This window comes from Capra hircus, chromosome 10 (assembly GCF_001704415.2).
Source record: "Capra hircus breed San Clemente chromosome 10, ASM170441v1, whole genome shotgun sequence".
Classification (NCBI taxonomy): Eukaryota; Metazoa; Chordata; class Mammalia; order Artiodactyla; family Bovidae; genus Capra; species Capra hircus.
This window is the reverse complement of record NC_030817.1, coordinates 82383742-82396468: the sequence shown is the minus strand read 5'-3', so window position 1 is coordinate 82396468 and position 12727 is coordinate 82383742. Positions and strand designations below refer to the sequence as shown.

General features: G+C 36.1%; 1 protein-coding gene across 7 annotated transcripts in view; it reads right to left on the bottom strand.

Annotated features, from left to right (window-relative positions):
• The window catches only part of MYO9A (myosin IXA), a 241476-nt gene that overhangs the window by 180582 nt on the left and 48167 nt on the right, over positions 1 to 12727 (bottom strand). For all 7 annotated transcript variants that reach the window (XM_018053556.1, XM_018053558.1, XM_018053557.1 and 4 more), the window contains exon 2: positions 2606 to 3516. In XM_018053556.1, the coding sequence (XP_017909045.1) occupies positions 2606 to 3445 (840 nt within the window). In that variant the 5' untranslated portion in view covers positions 3446 to 3516. The remainder of the gene's footprint in view (positions 1 to 2605; positions 3517 to 12727) is intronic.

Below are 12727 nucleotides of genomic sequence, written 5' to 3'. Positions count from 1 at the left end.
AGTCAGTGATGCCATCCAGCCATCTCATCCTCGGTCGTCCCCTTCTCCTCCTGCCCCCAATCCCTCCCAGCATCAGAGTCTTTTCCAATGAGTCAACTCTTCTCATGAGGTGGCCAAAGTACTGGAGCTTCAGCTTTAGCATCATTCCTTCCAAAGAAATCCCAGGGTTGATCTCCTTCAGAATGGACTGGTTGGATCTCCTTGCAGTCCAAGGGACTCTCAAGAGTCTTCTCCAACACCACAGTTCAAAAGCATCAATTCTTCGGCACTCAGCCTTCTTCACAGTCCAACTCTCACATCCATACACATGACTACTGGAAAAACCATAGCCTTGACTAGACGGACCTTAGTTGTCAAAGTAATGTCTCTGCTTTTGAATATGCTATCTAGGTTGGTCATAACTTTTCTTCAGAGGAGTAAGCATCTTTTAATTTCATGGCTGCAGTCACCATCTGTAGTGATCTTGGAACCCCCCCAAAAAATACATAGTACTACACATAAAACAGATAAACAACAAGGTCCTACTGTATAATCACATTATATGATTATATGATTTATAATTATATATAAAGAATCATATTCAATATCCTGTAGTAAACCATAATGGAAAAGAACTCGAAAAAGAGTGTGCACACACGTGTGTGCATGCATGCTCAGTCGCTCAGCTGTGTCTGACTCTGTGCAACCCCATGGGACCTGCCAGGCTCCTCTGTCCACGTGATTCTCAAGGCAAGAATACTGGAGTGGGTTGTCATGCCTCCTCTAGGGGATCCTCCCAACCCAGGGACTGAATCCAGGTCTCCCGCATCACAGGTGGATTCTTTACCATCTGAGCCACCAGGGATATATATAACTGAATCACTTTCCAGTATACCAGAAACTAACACAACACTGTAAATCAACTTACTTCATTATGAAAATTTTAAATTTAAATTCCAAAAAAGAGAGGGTTAAATCTGGGAGAAGATGTGTATATATTTTCAGAACACATGTCTGATAACAGATTTGTACCCATTATACACAAAGAACTCTCTAAATACAACAGTAACAAGTAGGGCAATAGATTTTGACAGACACTTGACCAAAGAAGATATATAAGTGGCAAATAAACACATGAAAAGGTGTTCACATCATGAATGTATTATAGAATACACATTAAAATCATGAGATACCACTGTATACCTATTTGAAGGCTAAAATTAGAAAGGATGACTATATCAAAGGTTAGCAAGGATATGGAATAACACGAACTGTATACACTGCTTGGTGGGAATGTAAAATAGTATGTACAATTTATATATAAGTTTGGCAGTTTCTTTAAGAGTTAAAAATATACCTATGATAGGACCTAGGCTAGCCAGGTGGCTCAGTGGTAAAGAATTCGCCTCCCAATGCAAGAGATGCTGGTTTGATCCCTGGGTCAGGACCATTCCCTGGAGAAGGAAATGGCAACCTGTTCCAGTATTCTTGCCTGGGAAATTCATGGACTGAGGAGCCCGGTAGGCTACACAGTCCATGGGGTGGCAAAATAGTCAGACATGACTTAGCGACTAAAATACAAAAACATACACGATATGATCCAGTCATTCCACTCCTAGCTATTTACCCAAGGAAAAAAAACAGAAAATGTCCACACACAAACATAATATTTTACATATAATAACCAAAAACTGGAAACAACCGACACGTTCATCAAAAGATGAATGAATAAATGAAGTGTGGTAAATCCATACAATGCAATATGGAATACTATCTTAGCAAAAGGGATTATCGACACACACAAAATAACCATACCATGTGAGAAGTCAAACATAAAACAGCACATACTACATGATTCCATTTATAAAGAATTGTAAAGTGTACAAACTAACCTACAGTGACAGAAAGCACGTAAGAGGTTTCTTGTAGATGAGAGGAGAAGTGAGGAGGAGGCGTGGCAAAAGGGTATGAGAAAATCTTAGGGATAATGGATATGTTTAGTATCTTGACTGTGATGGTGGTTTAATGGGTACACACGTATGACAAATTTATCAAATCGTAACAGATTAACACTTTAAATCTGTGCAATTACACCTCACAAAAACTCTTTCAAAACAAGTAATATTAACTCTCCTTTAAGCTTTAAAACAAAAAGTGTATTGTTTCCTCTCTACCCTTGATAGTATCACTTATAAAACATAACTAAAAAAATTTTCCCATATTCTCTGTATTTTCAAAGATGAACCCTTAGAATTTCAATCTTAGGCACAGATTTTAAAGCTGCAAAGACAAAAATATATTGAAAAGAATATTTTCCCCAGCTACGCATTACCATAGTCAACTGCAGACAGGAGTCCTGCCCCTGCTCTCTCTCTTTACAGGGGGATATATCTGACTCCAGTCTTCTCTTTCCTTTGCGTCACTAAGGCCCAAAGCTACTCTTTGAAAAAAATACTGCCACTGTTACATCTTTCAGCCTTCCACACTGCTTCCTGTCTTCCAGTTTTCCTTCGTAACTAAAAACTGATGTCTGTATTTCTATTTAGTTTTACTTCATTTTCTCACATCTAACACATTTTTTTTAAGATATGTTTAAGGGTAAGAAACATTATTTCTATACACTTACCTCAAGTACTGGTCCAGCGCCAAGAATGATTTGTTCCACTCCACTGGCAAATCCTTTCTGACTCAGGGCAGTGAGGTGATGAATAAGAAAATTTGTGCTTTGAGTCTTTCCAGAACCGCTCTCTCCTGAAATAACGATGCACTGATTCTTTTTGCGCTGAAGCATGGCATGATAAGCTACATCAGCCACAGCATAAATGTGAGGCTCAAGTTTTCCCAATTGATGGTTATCATACATTTTGACATATTTGGGGTTATAAATAGGAAGAAACTTGAATGGGTTAATAGCTATTAGAATACTGCCAACATAGGTATAAATCTTTTCATGCTTAAAGCGATTTCGTAGGTTTTCTAAGAGAGTTTTCTCGTTCAAATCAGGTAAGCTACATAAATCGTCAAAGTCCTTCTGTTGAGGCTGTGGAAGAAAACCCCGTTCCATCATCCTGCGACGTTCTTCTGTTACCCGTAGCCATGACTGAAGACTACCATAATGAATTGATCCATCAAGGTTTTTTTCTCTCAGAAGGAAACGGTAGTCCTCTCCACTCAGGCGATTTTCCAGAGCCATGCGGGGCCATAACATCATTCGCTGAACAGGACAGTCTGTTGGATTGAGTATCCATTCTTCTCCACCAAATTCTTTCACCTCTGCTAGAACGTAACATTTTGTTTTGTCAAGATGAAGCTTGTTTATAAGTGAGTCAATCACCTCAGCAGCCGTGGAGTTTTTTCTGGCAGGAATTGGACAGTAGATTGTCCCTTCTGAAATTGTCCCAGGATATATACGTAAGGTATGTTCGTTATCCTCAAAGCGTCGTCTTCCTCCATCATTTATATTCATATTGGATCCTGTCCCATCAGCATGGATGGTATGTGTTCAGGACTGCGCAAATCATTTTCATGGCAAAAGAACTGCAACATAAAAGATGTGAAACATTAAGAAGTCATATTACACAAAAAACAGGCTTAACAATTATGTTGATTATATTTTTCAGAACAAAAAAATCCCAACTCTTCTCTTAGAATAGGAACAGTTCTTAAAAACAGTCTGAGACCCCAATATTTCATATATTGTCCAAACCTGGACACTTTCTAAAGCAGCCAAAATTTTTTCAATGTTTTGTTATATTAGTAATTCAAAACTCAAAAAGTAAAAATAATAATTAATTTGTCTACTATCTCAAATGTTTCTGAGGTAGGTACCTGGAATCAGAATCAACTTCTTTCTTTATATATGAAAAAAAGCCTCACTGAAGACTGAATTAAGATGGACAAAACAATCACATAAATCTAATCATCATATATCCAAAAGCTCTTATACATAAAGCAAAACCAAGAAAGAGTGTCACCAACAAAGTAAAAATTTGTGAAAGTAAAAACAGTAAAAAGATGAGATCAGATAAACAGAACTTAAACTAGATGGAGTTATAACCAAGAAAACAATGAGAGAATCTTTCAACTATACTAGATACTAACAAAATGCTCTCCATAGTAGTTATATCAACTGACTATTGCAGTCACCCAGGAAGAGCTTGTGTTTCTTTGCCTCCTTACCAAAAGTCAGTACTGTCAGACTGGAGTTTCTGCCAATATAAGAAATGTAAAAAGATGTTTCAGTACTTCAAATTCTATTTCCCTGATGACCATTAAGAAGGGGTAGCAAACACATCCTATCATTTGCCATTGGGGCTATGACTGTTTATTCAATTTCCCCTTTTTGATTTGTCTTCTCATTATTAATTTGAATGAGTTATATATCCTATATATTCAATTTTCAGCTGAATGAGTGACAAATATCTGCTACCATTCAGTAGCTTATCCTTCTATTTTATTCATGTTGCCTTTTGTTGTACAGAAGTTATATTTTTGATAAATTTATCAATCCTTTACAGGTTACTATTTCTTTTTTAATAAGCAACATTAGCAATTGCAATTAACTTTTATTATGTGTTTATTTGTACTAGTCATTTTTCAAAGCATTGCACATGAATTATTTAAAACTCACAAGTTGTCCCTGAGGGTTGTTTTTTGTCATCATCATTTTACAAAAGAGAAAACACAGAAATTTTACATAACTAGACCAAATGTGATAAAGTTGAGATTTGAAGCAGGCAGTCTGGCTCTATATACTATTATCTCCTGGTATAGTTTTTCTAAATCTTCCTTTATCCTAAGGATATAAAGTTATTATCCTATATTTTCTCCTAAAAGACCAAAATTTTGCTTCTCTTATTTAAGTCTTTAATGCATACAGAACTTATTTTCATGTATGTTGTAAGACAGGGCTCATATTTATTTTCAAATCAAATTCAGATTAGCCACTGAACCAGCACTACAATGAAGATTCTAATCTTTCCCCACTGACTCATAATGCTACCTCTGCCATGTGGCTAATTCCATATAAGTATCAATCTGTTCTGGGCTCTGTAATCTTTTTCACTAGTCTATTTACCAACAGTAAGCCTATCTTAATTAGTATAGCTTTATAATAAGCTTCTATTATCTGGAGGGCATATCACCTCAATTTGTTCCTCCTTAATGTTACTTTAACTATGTACCACCATAAAAAATTTAAATATCAGTGTATCAACTATAATGAAAAAACTTTTGGGCATTTTGATGGATTTTATAGATCAATATTGGAAAAAACTGATATCCTCCTGACTTCCCATTCATAAACACCATGTTGCTGTTTTTTGTAATCACCTTGTTTCACTCCTAAGGATTATCTTATTTTCATATTCATCTAATCTTTTTTCAATTTAAATTTCATAATCGAAATTTTAAGAGATACTACTTGCTTACTTACCTCCTTAAACATTCTATATAACTGGATATTTTTCAGAATAATATTTTAATGTCATCAGAGTGAACTGCTCTTATGATTGTTGATTTTATTTCTCATTTTTCTCAGCATTAGATGACTTAGTTTGAGAATTTAGCTTTATAGGTACACTTTTTGATGGAAGACTTGTTTTTCATACCAACATTTACTAAGAACCTATTATTTACTACTTTTTTTTAACACCACCACAATACTATTAACCAATACTATTACAATACTATTAACCTTTAAATTAATATTTTTAATACGACTGACATTTAACTTTCCCAGTTATCTCATAAATATTTTTCTTACAGTTGGTCTATTCAAATCAGGAGATCTGTCCTGCAGTAACAGCATAGATATGTTTTAAGCCAGGAGGTTTTTAGTTGGAAACCTATGTTTGTGTTCTCATGAATTCCTAGGAATGAAGCCTCATATAAACTATGGCCTCTGGCAACAGGAAGCAGCAAAGCTACTCCTTATGGTCACACAGGCTGTTCCCTGTACTATTCCAGGATACTGCATAACTCACCTATAAAGATGAATAGTATGGCAGCCCCAGAACCAAACTCAGAAATACTGTTCTCAGTAGAGGAGCCCCATCTACCCTGGACTCGTGGTTACCAGCGATTAGTCCAATTTCAGTGACATTTCTGCATTATCTCAAAGGGGCCAAAACCTCAGTTGCATTCCCTGAAAGCTCCCAGCCATAAGCCCTACTCACTGCTCTGTGTTCCATTCTCTTTCCAAGATAGAAATGTTTGCCTTATTTTGAGCCCCATTTATGTCAATTCAGTTATATCTTTTTGTTACTTTATCAGTCACTGCTTTGTGTTAGAAAAAAGGGGTTCTCTCAAAATGTCACTCATAAATTTCCTGGTGGTCCAGAGGTTAGGACTCCATGCTTTCACTGCAGAGGGCCCAGGTTCGATTCTTGGATGGAGAACTAAGATCCCGCAAGCTGTGCAGCACACTCCCCCCCAATAAATACATCTTGACAGCAAGCCATGAGTGTTTATCAGAATCATCTGGGAAACATTTTAAAAATATACATTTCTAGGCCTCAAAATGGTTCTGAGGTTGGGAAAACAAAACAATTCTTTTGTTGCTGGTCCAGAGAATAGCATTTGGGAATCGATGGTCTATATTTCCACTTTCCACTCCCTTACCACTCTTTCCACATAGCAAGCTACTGCCAATGTTTTTTAAAGATGTCACCAATGACCACAAAGCTGTCAAATCCAAAGGTTTTTTCTCAAACCTCATCTTAACACACCACACTGCAGCCGTTTGACTAAGGTGGCCATCCTCTCATTCTAAAAACAGCCCTCACATTACAAATATTTTCCTTATAATCTTCCTGATAGGTTCTTTTTTTTTTTTAATGAATCACTTTTACAGTTCCTCTTCCACTATCTCACTTTAAAGATAAAAATATTCTCCCAATTTCTGGTCTCAAACCAGTGCTCATTTGTCTGGTTGATTACATCTAGTCCTCCACAATTTACAGTTACCTATCACCTATGAATGCTTTTGTACTATACTGGCAGAACCAAACAGTTATGACAGGGACCATATAGTCCATAAAACTGAAAATGTTTATTATGTGTCCCTTAAAAGAAAAAGATGCTGACCCCTATTCTAGGATAAAAACTAGAGAAATAAGGAAAAAACGTAACTTTATAACTAATAGAATGAAAATATGGGATGATAAAAAATAATCTATTCAAAAGAGGGCAACAGAGGCATTTAGGACAGAACAGAAAGCAAACTAAATATAAGTAACTATATTAAGTGTCAATGTTCCAATTAAAAGATTGTCAGAGCAGATTTTTAAAAATCCACCTATGTGCTTATTTTAATAAACACAAATGTATACTATGAGGATACAGAACCTAAAGGTTTAAAAAAAGAAAGAAGCTATACATGTAAATTCTAGCCAAAAGAAAGGTGGTATAATCAAAATAACTTAAAGCAGAATGGAAAAAGAAAGCTGAGTTAAATATCTCTTAAGCCCGTTTTAGCTTTTACAAACTGCGATACTAGGTTTACACCTGAGACAAAAGTCCCTGGATATCAATGGTGACCCTGAAAAGCAGAAAACAGAGAAGAACTATAATAAGTTAGACAGGAAGCGACAGACGGGCAAGTAAGTAGACTAGCAGGTGTTCCCATATCCGCTATAGGAGAAAGGAGAAGACATATGAGTGAAATGTTTGTTAGTTAGAGGGCTTGAGAACATACCTTTGGGATTATAAATAGAATCAAACAGAAAAGCAGACACCAAAAACTTTTAAAAAATGAAGGTCTAATAAGCCAAGGTTCTTTGGTAAACAAGACTAAATACGATTTAAGTCAAAGGTAGACAGGTAACTCTTACGGAAAGAAAAAAATGACACTTCTTCTGGAAGAATTTAAGAAGAAGAGTAAAAGGATGGGTTATGAAACAGCTTTTCAGTTAACATGTGTTAAAGAGTGCATGTTAGCTGATCTTCATCACTAGACAGGCTATTAGAGCCCAGTTTTAACCTTTGGTAGATCAACAGCAACTAAAAGCCAAATTTGGTACTAAAAGAAAAAAATCTTGTAGTATTCCAACTAAAGAAAGGGTGATGGAAGAAATGAGTTATCGTACGACACACTACAGCATAGGTGTGTGGACATATATTGGTTTATCAGTAAGTACTCTGTACCTTCTTCTGGTGAAAGTACCATGATTTTCCTCAGAAGACCTCCTCCCTTACCATTTGACACAGTTTGAATGGACTGACCTCATCCTCCAGTTAGCTGAGACACAGGCCTGGCCAACCAGTTTATTCCATTCTCCCTAGCGACAGTGGGCTGCTTAGTGGGACAATCTATTGAAAATTTGCTGTAACTATTAGGAAAGAAGCCTTTATTTTTCCTATTAGGACTGCTAACCTAAGACATAAATCTAGAGCTATTGGCAGCCATCTTCTCTGAATGCATAGAAGAAGCCTCTCTGCAGTTAAAGAAATGAACTAACTCAACACACAGCAAGGCCTTACAACACTGAGCCACTGAATCTAGCTGTGTCTCTGATAAACTCAACCACTGAACTGCCTTTTTAAGCAGGCCAGTCAATTCCTTTTTATTCGCTGAGCCACTTTGAGTTGGGTTTCTGCTCTCTGTGACCAAAAGAACCCACTACAACAGGTTCAGTACAATATCCTTTGATAATATAGGTATCCCTTATTATACAAATTTCTCATATCCAAAAAAATCTCACAATCTAAATTCAGGAGCCAAATATATTTGAATATATTTTTGGATACTTCCTTCACTATCATACTATTTGCTATCCACTTGGGTAATCAAATAAATTCAAATAAGGCAGTACCACTGAGACATCCAAATTCACTATCAAAACTGAAGAATTAAACAGATATGGATGGTGAAGGATACTTGTAATACCAACCAGGCAGAAACATGGCAAGGGATAAACAATACAATGTCAAGTAAAAACATATAAAATATAAAATTGTATATAAAGGTATACATATATATAATGGACCAAAATATTCACTTTTGGAAAAAATCTTCAAATTTTCCTTTTATAGTTTTCACCAAAAATAAATTTGACATGCATTACTTCATTCTAATTGAACAGAAATTCTATGAGATAGGAAATAAACTATTATCTTGTAAAACAAAGATTAAGGCTAAAAGAGCAAAATATATACAGATATAATTTATGATTAATATTTCAAATCAGCAGAGAAAGAAGGATTAATAATGATGTCGGGATAAATAACAAATTGTGAAAATAAAACTATACATATTAAGAATTACTGGCACTTAATAGCAATTAGACATTGCTACATTTTTCATAAAGAAAATTATTTAATACTTTTTATGCCCTATCCCAAAGCAGTTACTTCAAAAGTATATGCTAACAGAGAAAAACAATGTGGTGAGACGGTTGCTGTGGTGAGTAGGGTGTGGTTCAGAATAGGCAAGCTTATGATGTTATTCACTGGACAGAGTTAGAAGAGACTAATTACAGAGGAAAAACTATGGTGAAGGAAACAGAGCTCAGGAATACAGTTTCCTTTAAATGAGAAGTTTGGTTACAAAAAAGAAAGATCAAAAGGAATAACTAAAGATTTTTAATGCAGTGTTTTGCAGCTATATGCTAATAAAACTTAATTTGCAAAAAAAAAAATGCATTGTTGCTTTTATTTTTTATCAAGTTCTCCCAAGTTATTTTTCAACAAGAAAAATGTGGCCTTTCTATGTACTTTATCACAGGGATCTGTTTATGCAGTTTAGCGAGCAAGATCATACCTTATTACTCAGTAACAAGAGAACTCAAAGGACAGAATCAGGAAAATGTACAACTTAAAAATGAAAACCTAGCTTTGCTACAGCTTCGAAGCAGAGGACTCACCAGTACATTCTGAAAGAACATTCTACTATCAAGGTAGGGTCCTTTGAGAAAATATTACTACTGACTTGTGTACTGCTATACATTTCATGGGGAGAGAGTTATTAAACATTTTGAAGTTACGTTAGAAAAATGATTCTGGAAAAGTGGTATTCAAGAGCTAGTATTAAAAAAAATTTTTTTTCTTAAAGAGCTAGTATTCAGGTTTTTTCATTTCTTAGTACTTAAAATTGAAATGTTCTACAAATAAATATACTCATTACCATACTAATGTATAATCACATGCAGACACACCTTGGAGATATTACAGTTTTTGGTTTCAGACCACCAGAATAAAGGAAATATTACAATAAAGCAAGTCACAAAGATTTTTTGCTATTTACACTATACACAGTCTACTAAGTGTGCAATAGCATTATGTCTAAAAAATGTATATACCTCAATTAAAAATCACTTTATTGCTTTAAAAAAAAAAGCTAACTGAAAAGCTTTCAGTGAGTTGTAATCTTTTCGCTGGTGGAGGCTCTTCCCTAAATGCAGACTGCTGCTGATCATCGGGTGGCAGTGGCTGAAGGCTGCGGTGACAACAGCAACTTCTTAAAATAAGACAACAATGAAGTTTGCTGCATCAACTCTCTTCCTTTCATAAACGATTTCTCTGTAGCACGCGATGCTGTTTGATAGCATTTTACCCACAGAACTTCTTTCAGAATTGGTAGTCAATGCATTCCAAACCCTGCTGCTGCTTTACCAACTACATTTATGTAATAATCTAAATCCTTTATTGTCATTTCAGGAATCTTCACAGCATCTTCACCAGAAGAAGATTCCACCTCAGGAAAGCACTTTCTTTGCTCATCCATAAGAAGCACCTACTCATCTACAGGTTTTAACATGAAATTGCAGCAACTCAGTCACATTTTCAGATTCCAGTTCTAATTCTCTTGCTATTTCCATCACATCTGCATTCACTTCCTCTACTGAAGTATTGAACTCCTCAAAGTTAGCCAGGAGTGTTGTAATCTGCTTCTTCCAAACTCCTGTGTATTTTGATATCTTCTCATGAATCACAAAAGTTCTCAATGGCATCTAAAATGGTGAATCCTTTCCAGAAGCTTTTCAAATGACTTTTCCTAGAACCATCAGAAGAATCACTCTCTATGATAACTACTGGCTTATGAAACGTTTTTCTTAAATAAGAAGACCTGAAAGTAACAATTACACCTTGATCCATGGCCTTCAGAAAGGATATTTGGTAGGGAGCATAAAAACAATAACATCATACATCCCTATCAGAGCTCTTGGATAACCAGGTGCATTTTCAATGAGCAGTAATATTCTGAAAGGAATCTTTCTTTTCTGAGCAGTAGGTCTCAACAGTGGGCTTAAAATAGTCAGTAAACTATCTTGTAAATAAATACGCCAGCATCCAGGCTTGGTTTGTTCCATTTCAGACCACAGGCAGAGTAGATCCACCATAACTCTTAGAGACCTTACAATTTTTGAAATGGTAAATAAGCACTAAGATTCAAGTCACCAGCTGCAACAAGAGACAGCCCTTTGCAAACAACCACTGGCTTCTCCTCTCTAGCTATCAAAGTTCTAGATGGCATCTTCTTCCAATAGAAGGTTGTTTCATCTACATTGAAAATCTGTTGTTTAAGCAACCTTCCTTAATTATCTTAGATTTTCTGAATAACTTGGTGCAAATTCAGTATCAGCACTTGCTGCTTCACTTTACACTTACATGTTATAGAGACAGATTCTTTCCTTAAACCTCATGAACCAATCTCTGCTAGCTTCAAACTTTCCTTCTGTGGCTTCCTCACCTCTTTCAGCCTATATAAAATTGAAGAGAGTAGGGGGCCTTGCTCTGAATTGGGCTTTGAAATAAAGGAATATTGTAACTGGTTTGATCTTCTGTCCATACTACTAAAATAATCTCCATGTCAGCAATGTCTATTTAACTTTCTTATATACATTGTTTAGAATCCCACAGACAGAGGAGCCTGGTGGGCTGCAGTCCATGGGGTCATGAAGAGTCGGACACGACTGAGCGACTTCACTTTCACTTTTCACTTTCATGCGTTAGAGAAGGAAATGGCAACCCACTCCAGTGTTCTTGCCTGGAGAATCCCAGGGACGGTGGGGCCTGGTGGGCTGCCGTCTATGGGGTCACAGAGTTGGACACGGCTGAAGCAACTTAGCAGCAGCAGCAGTAGCATACATTGTTTACTGCAGTACCACTTTTAATTTCCTTCAAGTTTTCCTTTGCAATGGCATCGAACTAACTACACAAGAGGCTTAGTTTTCAACATATCTCAGCTTTTGACATGCTATCCTTGCTAAGCTGAATCATTTCTAACTCTTGATTTAAATTAAGAGACACACAACCCTTTCTTTCACTTGAACACTGAGCAGCTACTGTAGAGCTATTAATTGGCATGATTTAAATACTTCATATCTAAGGGAACAGGGAGGGCTGAGAAGAAGGAAAGAGATAGGGGAGTGTCCAATCCCTGGAGCAGCCAGAACACATATTACATGTACTGATTAAGTTCATCGTCTTATATGGGTGTGGTTTGTGGCACCTCAGAACAATTACAATAGCAACATCAAAGATCACTGATCATTGATAATCATAATAAATAACAATGAGTAAGTTTGAAATATTGAGAGAATTACCAAAATGTGACTCAGAGACACGAAGTGAGCCTATGCTGTTATAACACTGGACAGGAGGTGGTGATCACAACCATCCCCAAGAAAAGAAATGCAAAAAGGCAGAATGGTTGTCTGAGGAAGCCTTAAAAATATCTGAGAAAATAAGTGAAAGGCAAAGGAGAAAAGGAAAGATATACTCATCTGAATGCAGAATTCCAAAGAAT